The sequence below is a fragment of the Mobula birostris genome, chromosome 7 (genome assembly GCF_030028105.1).
Source record: "Mobula birostris isolate sMobBir1 chromosome 7, sMobBir1.hap1, whole genome shotgun sequence".
NCBI lineage: Eukaryota > Metazoa > Chordata > Chondrichthyes > Myliobatiformes > Myliobatidae > Mobula > Mobula birostris.
This window is the reverse complement of record NC_092376.1, coordinates 116,805,067-116,826,398: the sequence shown is the minus strand read 5'-3', so window position 1 is coordinate 116,826,398 and position 21,332 is coordinate 116,805,067. Positions and strand designations below refer to the sequence as shown.

General features: G+C 42.1%; 1 protein-coding gene across 1 annotated transcript in view; it reads right to left on the bottom strand.

The window, feature by feature from the left end:
* LOC140200958 (hepatitis A virus cellular receptor 2 homolog) overlaps nt 1-10,563 on the bottom strand; it is a 95,437-nt gene extending 84,874 nt beyond the window's left edge. Inside the window, exons 1-2 of the mRNA XM_072264602.1 lie at nt 10,386-10,563; nt 9,564-9,911 (exon numbers count right to left, since the gene is read on the bottom strand). Of these exons, the coding sequence (XP_072120703.1) occupies nt 9,564-9,911; nt 10,386-10,563 (526 nt within the window). The remainder of the gene's footprint in view (nt 1-9,563; nt 9,912-10,385) is intronic.
* Nucleotides 10,564-21,332: the final 10,769 nt, after the last annotated feature.

Sequence of the window (21,332 nt, the reverse complement as noted above, 5' to 3'; positions counted from 1 at the left end):
TTTAAATATCTCTGCTAAGATCCAGTAATGTCTGTACTTGCCACCCGCAGGGTTCAAGGGAACAGCTTGTCAGGTCTTGAGCATTTATCCACTCTAATTTACTCCAAGTGAGCAAACACCTCCTCCTCTGTAATCTGTTTAAGGTCCATGAAGTTGATGCTGTTTTACCTCACTTCTATAAAATCTGTGTCTGTCTCCTGAGGAAATACAGATACAAAGTATTCTTTTAAGATCTCTCCCATCTCTTGGCTCCACGTATGGAATACCATTCTGATGTTACAGAGGACAAATTCTGTCCCTTGCAATCCTTGTTCGCAACATATCTGTAGAATCCCTTCACTTCGTCTGTTAAGGCAGCCACATGCCTTCTTTTAGCCATCCCGTTTTCTTTAAGTGTTTGAAGAATTAACCTTGATGAAAATCCTTTGAGTTATAGAGTAATATAGCATGGAAATAGGCCCATGTCATTCATGCCCATCAAGATGTGCACCTAAGCTGCTCCTATTTGCAAATGTAGCATGGTATCAAATACTTGTTGGAAGTCTATATTATATATATATATATATATATATATATATAGTATATATCAACTGTATTTCCTTCAGTGATCCTGTTGCCTCATCAAAAATTGTATAGTAATACTTAGACACCATTAGTTTTTAACAAAGCCACACCAGATGTTTCTAAACAAACTACACTTGTTCCAGTGACTGCTAACTCTATACCTTTCCAACATGTTCTCCATTTCAGGGCTAAGATTCTTTTCATTCTGTTCAGTGACTGATTTTATTGTCTCTAGATTTTGCACAGCTGTACACGAAGTTTGTATGGGTGACATTGATTGAAATGTTACAATATCTGGAGCTGGTCACAGAATCTGATAAAGACCAAATGGTCTCAATAGCCTAAAATATTAACCCACTTCTGATTGATAGGATATTTTCTGTCGCTCCTACACTAATGCTCAATATTCTTGGGTGGTCAGTCAGGGAACTGGAGAAGGGAGACTGGAAGATACCATAGGTAATGACTGGAAGATGGCAGAAATATGAAATCACTAATTCACAGTGACATTTTACCACCTCTCTTTGTTCACCTGGCTCAATCCTTCTTTAATTGAAATAATTCTCATTAAGTCCAAAAGACTATAAGACATAGGACCAGAATTAGGCTATTCAGCCCATCAAGTTATGCCAGCATTCCATTATGGCTGATTTATTATCTCCCTCAACCCCATTCTCTTCTCTTCTCTCTGAAACCTTTGATGCCCTGACTAATCAAGAACCTATAAACCTCTGCTTCAAGTATAGCCAATGACCTGGCCTCCACAGCTGTCCGTAGCAATGAATTCCACAGATTCACCACCCTCTGGCTAAAGAAATTCCTTCTCATCTCTGATTTAAATGGACATCCCTCCATTCTGAAGCTGTGCCCTTCGATCCTAGACTGACTCAGTATAGGAAACTTCCCCTCTATGTCCACTTGCCTTTCAAAATTCAATAGGTTTCAATGAGATCCCCCTCATTCTTCTAAACTCCAGCAATACAGGCCCAGAGCAATAAATGCTCCTCATACATTAACCCTTTCATTCCTGTAATTATTCTTGTGAACTTCCTCTGGACCTTCTTGAATGCTAGCAGGTCCCGAAACTGCTCACAATACTTCAAGCGTGGTCTGACCAATGCCTTAAGGCCTCAGCATCACATCCTTGCTCTTCTATTCTAGTCCTCTCAAAATGAAATGTAACATTGCATATGCATTCCTTACCGTTGACTAAACCTGCAAGTTAACCTTTAGGGTATCCTGCACAAGGACTCCCAAGTCAATTTGCACCTCTGATTTTTGATTTACTCCTCAGTTAGAAAATAGTCTACTTTTATTCCTTCTACGAAAGTGCATGACCATACACTTCCCTCCACTATATTCTATCTGCCGCTTCTTTGCCCATTCTCCCAGTCTGTCCAAGTCCTTCTGCAGATTCCTTGCTTCATCACAACCCTCCACTTATCTTTGTATCATCTGAAAACTTGACTACAAAGCTTTCAATTCCACCATACATTGACATGCAATGTAGAAGGAAGTGGTCCCAGTACCGAACACTGCGAAACACCACTTGTCACTGGTAGCGAACCAGAATAGGCCCCTTTATTCCCACATTTTGCCTCCTGCCACTCAGCTAATCCTCTTTCCACGCTAGTATACTTCCTGTAATATTACGGGCTCTCATTCTATTTCTGGTGTTCCCACACTGTTGGTCTCACTTTAAGGACTCTTTATCTTATTATTTCGTACTCATTATTTATTGCTATTTATTTATATTCGCATTTGCAGTTTGTTGTTCATTGATCCTGTTTACAGATACTGTTCTACAGATTTGCTAACTACGCCTGCAATAGTATAAAAAGCATCTCGGGGTTGTGTGTGGTGACACGTATGTACTCATTTTTTTCTTTTCTTCTCACTCCCTTTCAGTTCTTTTCACTTTCCTATAAAGTCCTTTCACTTCTCCAAGTTAAAGAAGTTGCTATGAGAACACAAAGGAATCTAAGCTGGGCTTGTCTTTTTATAGAACATGTGACAGTTCTTGTTTCACTTTTACAGTTCTTCTGTCGACTTTGGCTGCCTTGCTTGCTTCTGTCTCTCCAGATGAATCAAATCAAATCAAATCTCTTTTAATTATCATTCAAGCCATACATGGATACAGCGGAACGAGACAGTGTTCCTCTGGGGCCAAGGTGCAAAAAGTTCAAAATAGCAAACAAACATTCAAAAATAGCGGGTAATATAATTCAAAGTATCGAGCAAAAAAACATTTATTTAAATAAACTTATATATGGTCCAAGACCCTGAGTGACAACATCCAGCAATCAATGGTACAGTCTCCTGGCAGTGTACAGTAGCACACAATCCACTGCTCGAACATGGGACGGCTGCACCAACAGGCGAGGCCAGGCTCCAGCCGAGCTCAAACATGCTGCATCTCTCACCTGATCTGCAGCAGCAGGCAAGACCAAGACTTGAAGCCTAGTTCATGCTACAGCTAAGGCTACACAGCTCCCATTTGACCTTCTCTCCACCAGACAAGGGAAGCAAGCCTGTGGCAACTTACATTAACACTGACCAACAGAATCTTGTGATGGCAAGTGAAATGTCTGAGACAATCTCCCATGGTAATACTGCACCAACTCCGATGCTTCCCAACAGCGGGCAGCAACACCGTCTGCAGCCAGTTAGTCTCCTTCGAACCCTAACTGACTCCTCCAATATCCCGACAGGCTCCTCCAATATCCCGACAGGCTCCTCCGATATCCCGAAAAGCTCCTCTGATATCCCGACCGGCTCCGTCGCCAACACCAGTCCAGCTACTCCAATCACTGAGCAGCTCACTGATAGAGCAGCCCTGCAGTACCCGAAGATCTTGGAGTAGAATTGTCTTTGGATGATAAGGTCCAAATTTTACAAAGACAAAAGCGCCTTTGTTTGGCCCCTGAGAGGCCACTGCATTCACACATGTTGTCATCTTACCGTGTGGTAATTCCAGAAAGCCTCGATGATGTTAAGATCAGGACTCTGTAGAGGCCATTTTATCCTTTGCGGAGATCCTTGTTCATCTTTTTCTGGAGATAGTTCCTTATGAGCTTGGTCATGTGTTTAGGGTCATTGTCCTGCTGCAGAATGAAGTTGGAACCAATCAGACACCTTACTGATGGTAGTGTGTGATGGATGAGAATCTGCTTGTACTTCTCAGCACTGAGGATCCCATTAGTTCTGATCAGATCATGAACTCTATTTGCAGAATTGCAGCCCCAGACCTGCAGGGAACCTCTGCCATGCTTCACTGTTGGCTACAGACACGCATCCCTTTAGGGCTCTCCAGCTCTTCTACAGACAAACAGCCTCCTGTTTGAGTCAAAAATTCACAGTTTGCCATCTCAGTCCAGAGCAACTGCTGCCATTGTTCAGCACCCCAGTCCTTGTTTTTTTTGTGTAGGTGAGTCTTTTGCCTTTGTTTCCATTTCAGAAGAATGGCATTTTGGCAACAAATCTTCCATGAAGATCATTTCTGACAAGACTTCTCCAGACTGAGGAGGGGGATACTTGGGTCCCAGTGTTTCTGTGAGTTTGGAGCTGTTAGCCCTACTGAACTTCTTCCAACTTAGAAGGGACTTCGGTTTGACGTATTTCTTCTGCTGCAATCAGTTTCTGTGGTTGACCTCTGCATTTCCAGTCTTCAACCTTGCATGTTGCTTTGTGATTGATCAGAAGAGCTTGGACATCACATCTTGAAACCCCTGTCTGCCATGAAATTTCTGCTTGGGTGAGACCTTGCTGTTGCAGGATGATCACATTGTCTCATGCTCACTCTTGTCAAAGTGAAGAATTGATCAATTGAAAGTTGAAGTGTCATATCTGCCACATCCTCACCTTTCAGTTTGGTTGTCCTTCACCCAGTTTGATTCTTCCTACACGCATTTCTGGAGATGAATGCTTGAAAATCTAATATTTACTATTTTGTACTGTCACACTAATGCAGAAGAAAAGTAAGTAGGTAAATATATAGAAACATGGAAAACCTGCAGCAGAATACTGGCCCTTTGGCCCACAATGCTGTGCTGAATATGCACTTACTTTAGAAATAACCTAGATTCCAATTCACTAGGTCACATCGGGGCGAGTACCTTTTGGCCCGATTAAGAGGCTCCCCGGATTAGCCAAAATTTCATGGAAATAGCTAAAAGGTATCAAAAAGACAAATTACTGTTTAACTGAGTCGCAATTCGTTTATCTTAATGAAATAAGGAACATGCTAGAACATTACTAATACCTCTACAGCACCATAAGTACAATACAATCAACAGGGAACTCACCTGACACACTCTTAAAATGGACTAAACAAACAAAATCAGTGCAGCTGCCTGGTGCAGATTATTGATTGTCAATCAGCAATGCCTTCAATGACTGCATTCTCCAAATCTTCATTTTCATTCTGAGATTCCAGATTTGTAGATACCTTTGTAATTCTCAACTTGCTGAAGGGATATTGTTCCATTTTCACTACCAACCATTTCTGGCATCTCCAACCCTGAATAATTGAAACTGATGAACAAAACAGTTCTGAAATGTCTTACTGCTTATTTCTCCCCAATTATCAATGACAAAAGTAACCGCTGTTTGAACGCAAGCACAAGCAAATGATGGTATTTAAAAACTGATCTCTCTCAGCATGGCATAGTGTCTTACCTAAGTATACATGTCTAACTACTACTACGCCGACTCAGGCCTAGGGGGCCGGCGTTGGGCAAAATACATGTCTAAACAATATACATATCTAAACCTGGTTGGAAACGGTTCGGCAACAATCTCCTATCTCAACTAAGTGGAATAGTGTTCCAAATAAATGAAGGAATTCTGGCCATTTTCTCAATTTAGTTTTTGCTCGTTAAGAGTTGTCCCAAATAAACAGCTTCCCTGATTAACTGAATCCACTGTTTATAAATCTCTCCATGTTACTTAAAATTTTGTGTTTGTCACATGACAATCTCAGATGTGCTGCAGCAGAAAAGATTCCCCCACACCGGAATGTTCAGCTGCTGCGTGGACACACAGGGTTTATTTGATGCTCAGTGCCCCAGATCCAGGCTGTAGATATACAGTATATTCACTCTGTCTCAGAGTGCTGTGCTTCCCATTTATGAGAAACAATGATAAGTGAGCAGTTTCCAGCTAATGAGGGTAATTGTCTGAACACTAGGTGATGCAAAGGGCAGTTCAGATAAATTCTGACCAAATGGATCACTGATGTGTTCAAACAATGACTTTATCATGAACTCTCAAAATACATCGAGCACTCACTACATTGAAGAGTGAGGGAAGGGTGGTGTGAATTGCTGTCTGTGACTCCAGTTATTCGTTGTTCTCCCTCTATGGCGAGTATGTCTTTTCATTGTTAAGAAACCAAAATTCTCCACTACCTTCCCAGTGCAGTCTTGCCAAGACTCTGTACAACTACAGTATGATTCTGTTACTCCGATGTTCAAAGCTTCTAATAATAAATGGTGATTTAATATTTGCACCTGAACAATGGCCTGAAGAGATGTGTGTATCATCACACCTTGTTTCTAAAATTCTGCACCACACAATCACTTGGCATTTAATAAAAACCTCGACTTTTACATTATTGGCACTAAATTGGATGATCTCACATTTTCCTTCATTGTGTTCCATCTGCCAAGTTCTTGTCATCTCACTGAGCTCGTTCATAAAACCTTGTGGACATGTTTCCACAAGGTGATGAAATCAGGATTATCATCACCACATCCCTGTCTGTGGAAGTAGGCTCCCAATGCCTGCTCAGTGCCAAAGGCACTTTATAAAGTGCAAATCTTACTTTCACTTTAACTGCAAACATTCTCAGCCTATCCTTATGCAAATATCTTCACCTAATCTGAAGGTTCATAAACATTTCAATTAAAATTAATTTCAATGCATATGTTTTAACTTTTATCACCAACACTGCAGTTTATCCAAACAAAAGACATTAATATCAGAGATGTAAATAAGCAACATCATTTCCATGGTGTGTAATAAAGCACTTACTAGTGGTTAACAGAACTGTTGTGCTTGTCTGTGTAACACTAATGTGCATTGGTTAACAGAAAACAGATGGAATAAGCTTGGTTTGTGAAGCTGCAAGTGGTTGGGCTCCATATTCATAGGGTTGGACTCTTCTTTTCATAACATATATCTCCGTGGATTGTTACCTTGTCATGGTGGAGAAGCTTGTGTGGTCCTGTGATCCCAAGAGCAATGCCGTCTGGAGCTATGCTCCTGGTAGGGTCACCCATGGCGGTAAGGTCGAGGGTGAGGTCCCTGACAAAGAACAATCCAGCCAAGACCTCAACGGTGGAACAGGCGGATGAAGTTACTTCGAACTCAATGGCTGTGAAGGCGGATGAAGGCTGCAACAAGTCCATCAGCTCCAATTGTCATGGTTTCCAGTTGGTTGATTTGTGAAGTATCGTGTGCTTCTTGGAGTGCAACATCAAGTACACGTTAAACAAATACAGGCACAGGCATCTTCACTCTGTGGGCCACTTCTTCAGAATGAAGACCATCATCCTCGACCTCAAGGGATAGCCACGACTACAATGATTTAGCTCGAGGACAACATTTTGAAAATTTAAGGATATAGAGAATTAACTGTGAGATTTACAGAGAATGCAAGGAGAAATCAGCACAAAAGGGAGGGCTGGCTAAGTAGACAAGGACATGATGAATGGAATTTAATGTGATGAATATAACATGATCCACTTCAGTAGGAACATTAGAAAAACAGGTTTTTGTTATATGGTAAGTGAATGGACATTCAAAGGATCCGGGTGTCTGTGTACATGGTCACTGAAAGCTAAGTAAGGCAACAAGAAAATAACTGAAAAAAAAAACTTGATCAGAAGAAAGAAATGTTCATACATTGATTCTAGGTATAACAACCTGGTTAAGAATTTTACTGCTATGCTGTAGTTATTTCATATCAGCAGTTCCGTAAGAGCAGTCTGTTCTGCTCTCATCTTGTTTGGGTTTCAGCTGAGATAAGTGGCTTTGTTGTTCAATATGGGAATATGGTGTCAGCCAGTCAGGATGGTAGAATTGGGAGAAGTTCTGGAGAACATTGGGCACAGAGGTCTTTGTTGATGGGGGCTGGGAGAAGACAGAAGGGCAGATGGCTGAGGATGCCATCCCTGTTGCACAAGGTGCTTTTTGCAGATGAATGGCTTCAAGAAGGAAGACCAATACTGGGCAGCAAGAGCCGTTTGTTTGAGATGGATTTTGACCTTCATTCGGAAGGTGCAGTGTGTGCATCAAAAACAACATTGTTTGGAAGATTTGAGCACCATCGTGCACATGTGACTTTAAGTATAATGGGCCCTTTTGTTTTTTCCTTTCCTTTAATAACTGTTTGCTTAAGTTAACATTCTTAAATGTACTCCAGTGTATGATCTGTTATTTCTTGCCAGGGGTAAGTAAATCATACAGCATTCACACAGACTGGGGCTTGGGTGGGTAAGACATCCCAACCTCAGTAATTTGGTAAGATCAAATTCGTATACACCCTAGACATACGAAGCCTAAGAAAGGTGGGTTTCTCATGGTGGAGTCTAATGGCTCAATAGTGGGGCTCACAAACAACATTTCTAGAGACGCCCAGCAAAAAGGTGTTTCCCAGGCAAACAGATATTGTTCTTTACACAGATGTTGTGCAGAAGGCAGAGCTTAGAAGAATGATAGGGGAGCTCACTGAAATGTACAAAATTCTGAGAGGGTTTGAAAGGGTAGATTTAAGAGATGCTTTGCCTGTCAAGAAGTGGGAATCATCATCTCAAAATAAGGGGTCATCATTCAGGACTGAGATGGAATGAAATTCGTGAGGCAACAAATCTGGAGATTGACCAACAGTGTAAAACCAAGTGGGACTGGGAACACAGAGGAGGATGTGAAGACGCAGCAAGGTTATACAGTCAAGTTCAGTGAATGGGCAAGAAAATGACAAATGGAATACAACGTGGACAGCTTTGACCTCAGCTAAGAAAGAATTATTTGCCATAGGCAGAGTGCAAAGAAGATTCAGGGTTGGCAGGGTTTCTGTATGAGGAGATATTGAGTAGACTGGGACTGTACTCTCTTCAACTTCAACAAAACATACTAATTCCTTCAAGAACTTAGCAGAACAAAATGAAAGTAAGGTGTTTTCCCTGACTGAGGAATGTAGAACTTGAGATAGGCAGCCAGGTCATACATGAGAAGATCTTCCTGTGGTGGTGAAACTTTAAGCTGTAGATGCAGGTTCAAAACACAGGTTGATTGATGTCTGGACATGGAGTCAAGGGATACAGGATAGTGGTGGAAAATGGTGCTGAGGTGGAAAGAAGATTAACTACATTCCTAATCAATGTTGGAACAGCCCAAAGGCCCAATGGACAACCCCTCCTTCTATTGGTTGTGCTCCTATGACAGCAGCATTAACACTGTTATTGACATCCGAAGCCCATTGTTTTGTGTTGTAACACACAAAACACTCCTCTCCACAGAATCTCAGAGAACGCACTCTTTGTCCATATCACATTGTACTGTCCTGCCGTTGTCATCCCGCACATTATCCATTCTATTGGATATACAACAGAGTGAACAATAGATCAGTATTCATTGTGGTATTTCTTATGTTCTCGGGGGCAGATGAGGGCCGTTCAGCCCATCGAGATCATATCATCTGCCCAAGATTCCCATCAGATACATCTGCACATATCTCCCAGGAAACTTTCTCCCTCAGCTCCCCTCCATTGCCCTGCAGTTCATCTAATGGCCGTTTACGGTGATAGATTAACCTACCAACCTGTTCTTGCGACGTGAGAGCATCCGGATGAACCAAGGGAAAACATGATTCCCACGCACTGAGCACAGGAGCTTGGGATCGAATCTGAATCTCAGGAGATGTGGGGCTAATATTCTCTCAGCTACACCGCTATGCCGTCATTTCTGACAGATTCATGTAATATTGAGCTGCTTACCGTCCAAAACCCGGAGATTCAAATTCGTTTTCGGATCATTAAACGGTCCCGGAATCTCCACACGGCAGCAATACCAGCCGCTATCTTTTCTCTGTAGATCATTTATAGTGAGCGACACATTTCCTGCCGCAATTCTACCACCAAGTTTATATCTCTGGGATGTTACAGAAGTTACTCTGTCTCCATCTGTTCCGATCAACACATGTCCGCAGCCGCGAGAAGGACACGGTCCCCGACCCCAGCACATCTCACTTTTCGCATATTCTCCGACAGAATAGCGGCACGGCAGTGTGATCGACTGTCCCGTGACTCCTCGCACGTTTGTCCCAGAGACGAAGGCGACTCGACCTGAAACGGAAAGAAAGCGCTGAATGAGTGGGAGTGTCCTAGCAACGGGAATGCGATCCATTTTACCTGTTGGCGGCATATGAGGAATACTACGGAAAATCTCCAGACTGCCCGGTGGAAATCGAACGGACATCTCTGATCACAGAACCAGCCTCTCGTTCATTTTCCCATTCACATACCACTGTGCTCCCAAACTAACCTTCACCGAAATGATCAAGGGAAATTCGGTGCTTTGATCTTGTTCCACGGTCTAATTCCGATTAGCACTGGTCGGTCCTCCAAGTTCACTCTCTCCGTCAGTTCACCTCCCACCCAATCTTCAGCAACCGGCAGACCCGGCATCACTCAGGGTCTAGGCTGAGCCCCTCCCGGATCCCTCATTCACACACTAGCTCCACCTCAACTACTGCATTCCAAGAAATTGTAACAAGAAGATTGAACAAGCTAATTGAATTCCTGCTTTCAGAAACGTACCGAACAGAGGTAGCATTATTAACAAATGAACCACAACGCCAGTAACAGACATCGCGCCGGACACTGTGGCGGCCGCTCTCCGTGTCGCTGCAGCAGATGCTGTGGCTGCGAGTTCAACTGTTGCTTCCGGCTCGTCGTGGACAAGATTTCCTTCCACAGGAATACGGGTGCTGTTCATCGACACCCCCCAATAATGAGGCAAATATTATCAAACACGGCTCCTCCCAGGCGTTACCATCAAAGTATAAACGCGCACGGATTTCCTTCAGTTCGCGGTTTAGGGATAAAACAGCTCTTCAGATTACAGATGCGACGCTACATTAACAGAAGTTCGTGAGTGAAGTGTGTTTCAATAACACGAATGGACAAGTTACAAGCGTCCAACTGGCTGCTTGAACTGCTGGGTCGCTGGTCTGGTTGAGTCCGATCACAAACAAGGGCTAAGTGAAGCTGGGTGGAGTTATCCCCTCTGGTTCGAGAATCTGATGGTTCTGGGATAATAACTGTTCCTGCACCTGATGGTGAGGATCTCAAAGCCCCTGTAGCTTCTTCCTGATGGCAGCACACTTAGCGATCTGATACTTCTTGTACTTCAAAACTGAGCATTTGCGACCAACAAAGCTAATTAAAACAAGAGTTTATTTCGAAGTTGAATTACAAAAATGGATAAATCACCTCAAAAAGGCCACTCTATATATCTTCACTGTATCTCTTTGTTGATCTGTCCCACTTAGCTTTTTGGTAATTGAATAGTGATCAACAGTAAACACTGATTCACTTTCCTTTCCACGCATAGAAGCTAGCAGCCATTGACAGACCTGGACAAAATGGACTAACTTGGTTATTGTCTGACTGTCTTAAGAACTGCAGACCATCATAACTCCAAACTGCACACATAAAAGTTGCTGGTGAATGCAGCAGGCCAGGCAGCATCTCTAGGAAGAGGTACAGTCGAAGTTTTGGGCCAAGAGCCTTCGTCAGGACTAATTGAAAGAAAAGCTAGTAAGAGATTTGAAAGTGGGACGGGGAGGGGGAGATCCGAAATGATAGGAGAAAACAGGAGGGGGAAGGATGGAGCCAAGAGCTGGACAGTAGATTGGCAAAAGGGATATGAGAGGATCATGGGCCAGGAGGCCTAGGGAGAAGGAAAAGGGAGAGGGGGGAAGCCCAGAGGATGGGCAAGGGGTATAGAGAGAGGGACAGAGAGAGAAAAAGGAGAGAGAGAAAAAGAATGTGTATATAAATAAATAAATAAATAAATAAATAACAGATGGGGTATGAGGGGGAGGTGGGGCATTAGCGGAAGTTTGAGAAGTCAATGTTTGTGCCATCAGGTGGGAGGCTACCCAGACGGAATATAAGGTGTTGTTCCTCCAACCTGAGTGTGGCTTCATCTTTACAGTAGAGGAGGCCATGGATAGACATATCAGAATCGGAATGGGACGTGGAATTAAAATGTGTGGCCACTGGGAGATCCTGCTTTCTCTGGCGGACAGAGCGTAGGTTTTCAGCGAAACGATCTCCCAGTCTACGTTAGGTCTCGCCAATATATAGAAGGCTGCATCAGGAGCCCTGGATCGCCCCAGCCGACTCACAGGTGAAGTGTCGCCTCACCTGGAAGGACTGTCTGGGGCCCTGAATGGTGGTGAAGGAGGCAGTGTAAGGGCATGTGTAGCACTTGTTCCACTTACAAGGATAAGTGCCAGGAGGGAGATCGGTGGGGAGGGATGGGGCGGACGAATGGACAAGGGAGTCGCGTAGGGAGCAATCCCTGCGGAAAGCAGAGAGAGGGGGGAGGGAAAGATGTGCTTAGTGGTGGGATCCCGTTGGAAGTGGCGGTAACTCCAAACTGCAACTTTGAATGTACAAAGATTGCAACTGACTGCCTTAGCAACTAACTACAATAAGCTATTTTTCTGAAGTTATCTCCTTGGACCGTCACAGAGCAAATTCCACATAGTTGCCATCTTCATTGACATTTGTTCCACCGCACTGCCCTCGCGCCCCCCCCCCCCCCCCCCCCCCGCCTAGCCCGGTTAATCATAGAGTTCTGGTTTGTCTCTGAAGACATGAAAATTTTCACAGAAAATGTTTTAAATTATCTTGAGGATAACACAGAAAAATGAGTTCTGCATTTTTTTTAAGCAAAGAGCTACCCAATAAAGGTCATGCATGAAATTCCTGCTGCTTACTCATTGTTATCTTCACAATAGTCAGCTCTGACCACAAAGTTCATTGTCTTTTTGTGCCAGCACAGGGTGCAATTTTATGAGTGGCAAGTATCAGCTTAACCATGTGCCCAAACTTATGAAAAGTTATAAATGAGATTTGATTTTTTCGGACTTCTCAACTACAATTACAACACCATGAGCTAAATCCTATATCACTATAAAATCCATTCCAGGGATGAATAATTCCCATTGGTCACTTGTCCAAACAAGCTCCAGACATACATAACTGCTCCTGTACAGAGTCAGAGATAATAGCATGGAAGCTGCTCCTTCACCACAACTTGCCTATGCTGACTGTGTTGTCGAGTGAGCTTATCCACAGAGGTTTGTCCCATAGTCTTCTAATCCTTTCCAAACCATGTACTTATCTAGTTGATTTTTAAATGTTGCTAAATGTACCCATCCTAACCAATATTCCTGGCAGCTCATTCCAAATACACACCACCCTTTAAGGGAAGAAGATTTCCCAGAGTTTCTTTGTTAAACTTGTCGTCTCTGATCTTAAACATAAGCCCTCCTGTTATCAGCAGCCCTTCCCAAGGAAAAAGACTGAGTGTTTTCACTATGTCTCTGCCCCTCATGATCTAATAAATCTCCATCAGTCACCACTCAATCTGCTCCATTCCAGGAAATAAATCCCAGTCCATGCAATATCTCAGTCACCAAGTCCAGGCACCATCTGGTTCTGCACTTTTCTAATTTAATAATCTTCTTCTTCATGTGCCTTGCGTTTTTGGACAATCATGGCTTTCCACATTGAATGATCCCTTGCAGCGTCAATGATATCACGCACACTTAGATCTGTTAGTTCTTTCACAGAGTCCACATATTTTCTTCTTTGCCTTCCTCTTACGCATTTCCCAGGCATACGGCCTTGTAACATAAAGCATTCTATTTCTCCCTTTCTGATGACATGGCCCAGGAATTTAAGTTTCCTCTCATTTAATGTTCTTATTAAAGATCTTTTTCTATCGGCACATTGGAGAACTGTCTTATTAGTTACCCTATCTCTGTATGATATTTTTAGCATTCTTCTAAGAAACCACATTTCTGTTGATTCTAAGTTTCTTTGGAGTTCTGGTGTTATAGTTCATGTTTCAGAAGCATACAGCAAGATTGACCAGATGTAATATTTTAGTAGCCTAAGCCTTGATGTCATAGAAATGCGTCTGTTGGTAAAAATGGGTTTCATTTTTTGGAAGTTGATTTTGACAATGACAATTCTTCTTCTTATTTCTACTTTACTTCTAGCATCTTGTGATATAAAGCTACCAAGGTAATTAAAGCTGGTCTTTTGTTCAATCTCTTGGTTACTGATGTACAATTGGCAATTGGGAGTATCCTGCTGTTATGATATTACCATACATTTGATTTTTTTACAGTTGATGGTTAGACCACAATCTGCACTTATTTGTACTACTTTGTCTAGGAGGATTTGTAGGTCTTCCGCAGCACTTGCTATTAGGGTGGTATCGTCTGCATATCTTATATTGTTGATGTTAACACCTCCAATTTTTATCCCATCTAAGTCTTCTATTTCTCTGAGAATCATTTCACTATAGATATTAAATAATTCTGGTGAGGCAACGTATCCCTGTCTAACTCCTCTTTGAATTTTAGTCCAACTGCTTATATTATCATCAATTTTTATTGCTGCCGTTTGGTTCCAATATAAATTTTGAAGCAGTTGTTGGTCCCTTCCGTCAATGTTTAGTTTAGCGAGAATTTAAAATAATTTTTCATGTTGCGCTTTGTTGAATGCTTTAGTGAAATCAATAAAACATAAAAAGACATCATTTTGATATTCAATTGCCCTTTCTGTAAGCATTTGTAGAATGAAAATTGTGTTCCTAGTTCCTCTATCCTCAATAATCCCATATTGCAGTTTAGAAGTTTCTGGGCTTGACTTGTTTCTAATTTGACTCAGAACAACTCTCAATAAAATCTCTATTATGTGACTCATAAAACTGATTGTCCTATAATTTTTGCAGTCAATGGTTCCAGAAATTTTTTGGCAAAGTTAAAAATATTGATTTCAAGAGATCGTCAGGCAATACACCAGGCTCATAGATGCCATTAAACAGTTCAAAAAGAATATCTATGCCCATATCTTCTAAGGCTTGCATCATTTCCACTGAAACTTCATCAGGTCCAGTGGCTTTACCATGTTTCATGCTTTTCATTACTTCAGTTATTTCTCCTTTGGTAATAGGTGGGCCAGAATTAGGGTGTTTAATATCTGGGGGTTCCCCTCTATTATCCTCAAACAGCTGCTCTATATACTGAATCCAACTCTCACATACTTTATCTGGATCTGTTAGTATGGATCTGTCTGCTGATCTTATGCATCCTGTAGAGGAGGTTTTCTTAATTCCAGTAATTTCCTTAATTTTCTTGTGCATTTCTTTGCTGTTGTTAATATGGCCTTCTACTTCATTGCATTTTTGATTCAGACATTCTTCCTTTGCAATATTGCACAATTGTCTGGTCTGTCTGTCTAGCTCTGTGTATTGTACTTCATTATTCTTCACTAACCTTCCTTGTTCCATCAGATCTAGAATTTCTTGGGTTACCCACCCCTTGTTGGTGTGTTGGATTTCTTGTACTGGGATTATCTACTCTGCTGATTGCTGTATAGTATTTTTAAATCTGTCCCAAATAGGTGTTGTTACGTTTTCATTGAGATGTTCTTTTACAGCTGTCTTGAACTGCTGCTTAAGGATGCTATCATTTTTAAGTTCTCCCAACATTTACTTCTTTCTCTTTTTTTTCCACGTTTCAGTTTCTTTAGTTTTGTTTTAATGGGAGCTATTACTGGATGATGATCTGAACCACAGTCTGCTCCTGTGTGGGCTTTAGAATTTGTGATATTATTTCTAAAGCATTCATTGATGGTAATGACATCTATCTCATTCCTTGTTCTACCTCCAGGGCTAATCCAAGTACACAATTTATGTGAATACAAGAAAATCTGCAGATGCTGGAAATTCAAGCAACACACACAAAAAATGCTGGTGAACACAGCAGGCCAGGCAGCATCTATAGGAAGAGGTACAGTCGACATTTTGGGCCGAGACCCTTCGTCAGGACTGACTGAAGGAAGAATTAGTAAGAGATTTGAAGGTGGGAGGGGGTGGGGGAGACCCAAAATGATAGGAGAAGACAGGAGGGGGAGGGAGGGAGCCAAGAGCTGGACAGTTGATTGGCAAAAGGGATACAAGACTGGAGAAGGGAGAGGATCATGGGACGGGAAGCCTAGGGAGAAAGAAAGGGAGCGGGGGAAGCCCACAGGATAGAGAGCAGGCAAGGAGTTATAGTAAGAGGGACAGAGGGAGAAAAAAGAGAGAGAGAAAAAGGGGGGGGAATATAAATAAATAAACAAACAAACAAACAAACAAATAAATAAATAAGGGATGGGGTACGAAGGGGAGGAGGGGCATTAACGGAAGTTAGAGAAGTCAATGTTCATGCCATCAGGTTGGAGGCTACCCAGATGGAATGTAAGGTGTTGTTCCTCCAACCTGAGTGTGGCTTCATCTTGACAGTAGAGGAGGAGACAGTAGAGGATAGATGTATCAGAATGGGAATGGACGTAGAATTAAAATGTGTGGCCACTGAAGCATTTTTTGTGTGTGTTACACAATCTACATGGATGATTTTTATATCAAATTAGTCATCACTTGCTTGTTTCTGACACACCAATCAGTAAACCTTTCTCCATTTTCATTTTTCTCCCCTAATCCAAAAGCTCCTATGATGTTATCAACCCTTTCCTGCCCAACTTTGGAGTTAAAACTTCCCACGACTAGTTTTAGATCCTGAGATTTACTTTGCTCATAAGCACTGTTGAGATCTTCATAAGACTTGTTGATATCCTGTTCACCTGCATCATTTGTTGGTGCATAGGCTTGGATTATGCTAATGTTAAAAGGGTTACCCCTTAATTTAACTAAAAGCAGTCGGTCAGATATTACCCAATATCCCATAAGACATTTTGATACTTGTTTGTTTAAAATAATTCCAACTCCATACATATGCTGTTGACCTCCAGAATAAATTAGCAGAGAGCTATCTTTAGTGAATTTGCCACTGTTGATCCATTTAATTTCTGATGGGCTTAAGGTAACAACTTCCAACCTTTTCACTTCATTTAATGTGTTGTCCAACTTTCCTTTCTGGTAAAGTGTACAGATGTTCCATGTTGCTACTCTTAGCCTTCCCCTATTGCTTACGGTCTCTGGATGATGGTCTGGTGTCACCTGCAGCACATGACTACCCCTACCAAGTGAGGTGTTGTTCTGTTGATTAGACTCAACCCCATTCACACTGTTGTCTCACTTCCTTCTTTTGTTTCTCTCCATGATTGACTAGGCAGAAATTTCAAAAGTGGTTTGCCATTGCCTTCTGTTGCCGCAGTGCTCATCTAACTAGAGTATTTGACCTCTACTTGTGTTCCCAATTGGGAATCATACACTAGGCGTCGCCCAACATTTGCTGTTGTTGTACAAAGACAATCCTCCACCAAAGCTTGGAATCCATCTCCCTGCTGCTGAAGACTTCAGTGATTTTAGGTGACACCACCACCATTGGTTTTGTTATTTTTCTGGCGCCAAACATTCACCATAGACAGAGCTCCTTCAGCGAGACAGGGTGCTCCCGGACCTAAGCCCTATGTGAAGGTGGAGTTGTCTTGGGTGGTAGAGGCTATATAATCACTACTGGCATTTCCTGATATTTAATAATATCCTTCCTAAAAAAGAGTGACTAAAGCTGTACATAATACTCCAAGTGAGGCCTCACTACTGGCTAACGTAATTGCATCATATTTCCCTACTCCTATACTCTGACTGTTGAAGGTCAGCATGCCAAATGCCCTCTTCACCATCCTATTTTCTGTGACAATGTCATAAGGGGGCATTGGGAGCAGACCCAAATGCAAGACACAGACACTGAAGTACTAGGAACAGGACAAGGTTTATCAAGGAAGGAAGGGGAGTCAGGAAGAAACGATGCTGGACATGGACATAAGTCCTGGACAAGACAACGACACCGGGCCTGGGCTAGGACTAAGAGTAGGACAGCGGGACCAGGACTAAGAGTAGGACAACGGGACCAGGACAAGGAACTTGGAACTGGGAGCCTGGGCTAGGACTCCAAGCCAAAGACTGGACAGGGACTCGGAACCTGGGTCTTGACTCGGGCTCGGACCCTGGATATAGGCGGGGACAAGACGTGGCTACAGGACTGGACGTGGAACTCCTACACAGGCAAAGCACATGGACAGGACAAGAACACAAAGCCTTGACTTGGACAGGATGAGGTTCTTGGACTAGGCTTAGACAAGACAAAGTTCTAGGATGTGGCTTGGACTAGACAAGGTTCTTGGACGTGGCTTGGACTAGATGAGGTTCTTGGACATGGCTTGGACTGGACAAGAAATTCCTCGACAGGAGAATCCTGGACAGGACGAGGGAACTCCAGCACAGGATGAGGGAACTCCAGCACAGGACGAGGAATCTCCAGCACCAGGCTGGGTAAGGTACTCCTGGGCTAGGCGAGGTACTCCTGGGCTGGGCGAGGAACCCCAGGGCAGGACTTGACTTTTGGACTAGGTTAGGCTCGGCTCTTGGACTCGGCTTGGTTAGGCTCTTGGGTACGGAGCCGGGACCCTCCTAGGACGTAGGGCCGGGACCCTTCTAGGATGCAGGGCCGGGACACTTTCTTGGACATGGGGCCGGGATAACTGCTGAGGATACTTGCCGAGGTAACTGTTGGGGATTCGGATGGGGAGGGAAGGGAACAGTTCACCCAAAAGAAGATGAATCCCAAAGCTATTTATATAGCCAGGCCCAAATGAGAATCAGGTGCCTCAATCAAGGTGCCCAACAGAACCAGGGAAAACAGGGAAACCCGGAATATGGAATAGATGGACCGGACCATGAACCGGAATGTGAATTTCATGGACTGGACCATGACAGACAAAGCTTTCAGTGAATAATATACTTCCATTCCTAGGTCTCTCTCTTCCAAAACGCTCCCCAGAACACTACCATGCACTGTATAAATTACACCCTGGTTTAATCTCCCAGAGTTCAATAAGTCACATTAATCTGGATTAAAAGCCTCTTGCCAATCTCCAGCCCACATATCTAGATGATCAAGACCTCCCTGCAATCTTTTATAGCTTTCAACACCGTTTACAAAGTCAGCTATTTCAGTATCATTCATAAACTTACGAACTATGCCTTGGACATTCACATGTAAATCATGTATATAAGTTACTAACAACAAAGTTCCCAGCACCAACCCCTCTTGCACACCACCAAACACAGGTCTTCAGTCTGAGAAACAACACTTGATCATCACCCTCTGCTTCCTACCACTGAGCCAATTATGAATATCGTCCACTATCTCACATTGGATACCAAGTGATTTAACTTTCCAAACTAGGCTACCATGAACAACCTTTGCAAAAGGCCTTGACTGTGTTCTGAACTTCAATTTTCACACTAATACATGGTCCCCCTGCATGGAACTTTCAATGATTCATATGACATCATTCCAAACTTCAGCTGTTCAAATTAAACTTAATCTTTGTCAACAGCTATATCTGGTGTAATTATTCAATGATTACAAATCATGTTGTAATTTTATTTCTTCTTAAAGCTCTCCATCCTAGAGTCATAGAGTTCTTCAGCATAAAAATGGGCCCTTTGGCTCAATGCATCCATGCTAACCATTTTGCCTGTCTATACTAATTCCACTTGCAGCATTAATTGCACATCCTTCTATGTCCTTCTCATTCAGTTACATGTCCATTCTGAGAGCTCAAACCCCTCTTCCTTTTGATGTTAATATGCTCCAGGATATCACTCTTCCCTTTCCTGAAGTCATTAATTTCCATGTTATCCTCCACAATAAATGCAGACACAAAATATATATTCCTTCAAGGTCTAAAAGTGACACTGCATTATCTGACCATTTGATCTGTATGATCTGCATTTCAATTTTTGGACAGGTGTGACAACAAGTAGACCAATACCAATTCCAATGAAGGTCTTACCCATTTCCCATCACTCAACTTTTAGATTACCACAGTGGTCCATATAAGGACTGATTCTCCTCCAGCTGCTCTTTTATTCTTAGTATACTTACGGAATCTTTTATGATTTCCTTTATTTTATCTGCCAGAGATATCTCATGGTCCCTCTTCCCCTTCTAATTTCAATCTCAAGTGTGCTCCTACATGCAATATACACTTCAATAATAATTGCTTGAAGCCAGCTGCCTGTACCCGACACTTGCCTCCTTCTTTTCCCTGACCAGCTCCTCCACATCCTTTATCAACCAGGTTCCCCAGTTTTACCAGCCTTGCACATCACTCTAACAGGCACATGCTGGCACGAAAGTCTTCCTGTCCAATATTTAAGTGCTTCCCACTTGCCAGATGACCCCTTACCTGTAAACGACTTCTTTCAATCAACTTCCTGTTTGATGCTATCAAAATTTGCCTTTCCCCAGCCTACAACATTATATTAAGTCATGCTTTCTATATGCTATCTTAAAACTAATATAATTATGGTCACTGATCACAAAGTGCTCCCCCACCACTGAACAAATCAACCATTTGCCAAAACTCATTTCCTAATATGAGGTCAAGACTAGCCCCTTCTCTGGAATTGGAAGGAAATATTTTACATTCTCGGGGCTTTGAGGAGGTGATTGTTACTGTGCTGCATCTCAAAATAAATAAATAAAATAGTTATATCTTTACACTTTACTGCTGTCATGTAAGAACAAATTTTATGACAACAGTCAGTGCCAATAAATCTGATTCTGAAAGGTTCCTAAATCTTGAGTCCTCCATGCAATTTGGAAGTATGGTGATACAAACTGAGACTCAATTTAATCAGACAAATGATACAATCTATCTTTCAGATGTAAAATTAACTTCTAGCCTTGTAGCTTGTTTGCGGTGAATGCAAAAGTTCTCTGGGGTTTATTTCAGAAAATAAGAAATTACCTCACTTCCTGACCAAAATTAGCTCTTAATCAAAACTAATGAATAATCGACATCACCATCCGGAAGCAGTAATGGCCACAAAGCTGTTTTTTTTAAAGTTGGTTCCTCATCTTTTGTTCAGTGCTTTGGGATGGTGGATATCCTGACAGTGTGAAAGGTACTTTTTAAAAGGCAAGACTAATTTTCAATTCATTCACAAACATTCCCAACTTTCCATCGTGCAGGACTTTATCTAAGTTAAAGCCACCATAATTGTTAATGTTCTACACATAAACATTTAAATTAAAATCAATTTCAAGGCACTCTTATCCACTTTGACCATCTATAGTTAAAGTATGCAGTTTACACAAAGGAAAAAATTAATTAATATCATTGTTTAGAAGATAACTTGCAATGTCTGGACACTTTAGTCTGACTCTGGTAAGCAAATGGGGCAATATTATTTCCATAGTTTGTAGAAAAGGACCCAATCATGGTTGAAGAAGGTGCTGTACTGGACTCTGTAACAGAAGAAAAGTTAGTTCACTTTCATGTCAGTGAACTCATTCATCTTTCCCATAGAACTAAGTAAGGGCTGGAATAGATATGGAGAAGCAGTAAGTGAGATGTATATAGAAACATAGAAACATAGAAAATAGGTGCAGGAGTAGGCCATTCGGCCCTTCGAGCCTGCACCGCCATTTATTATGATCA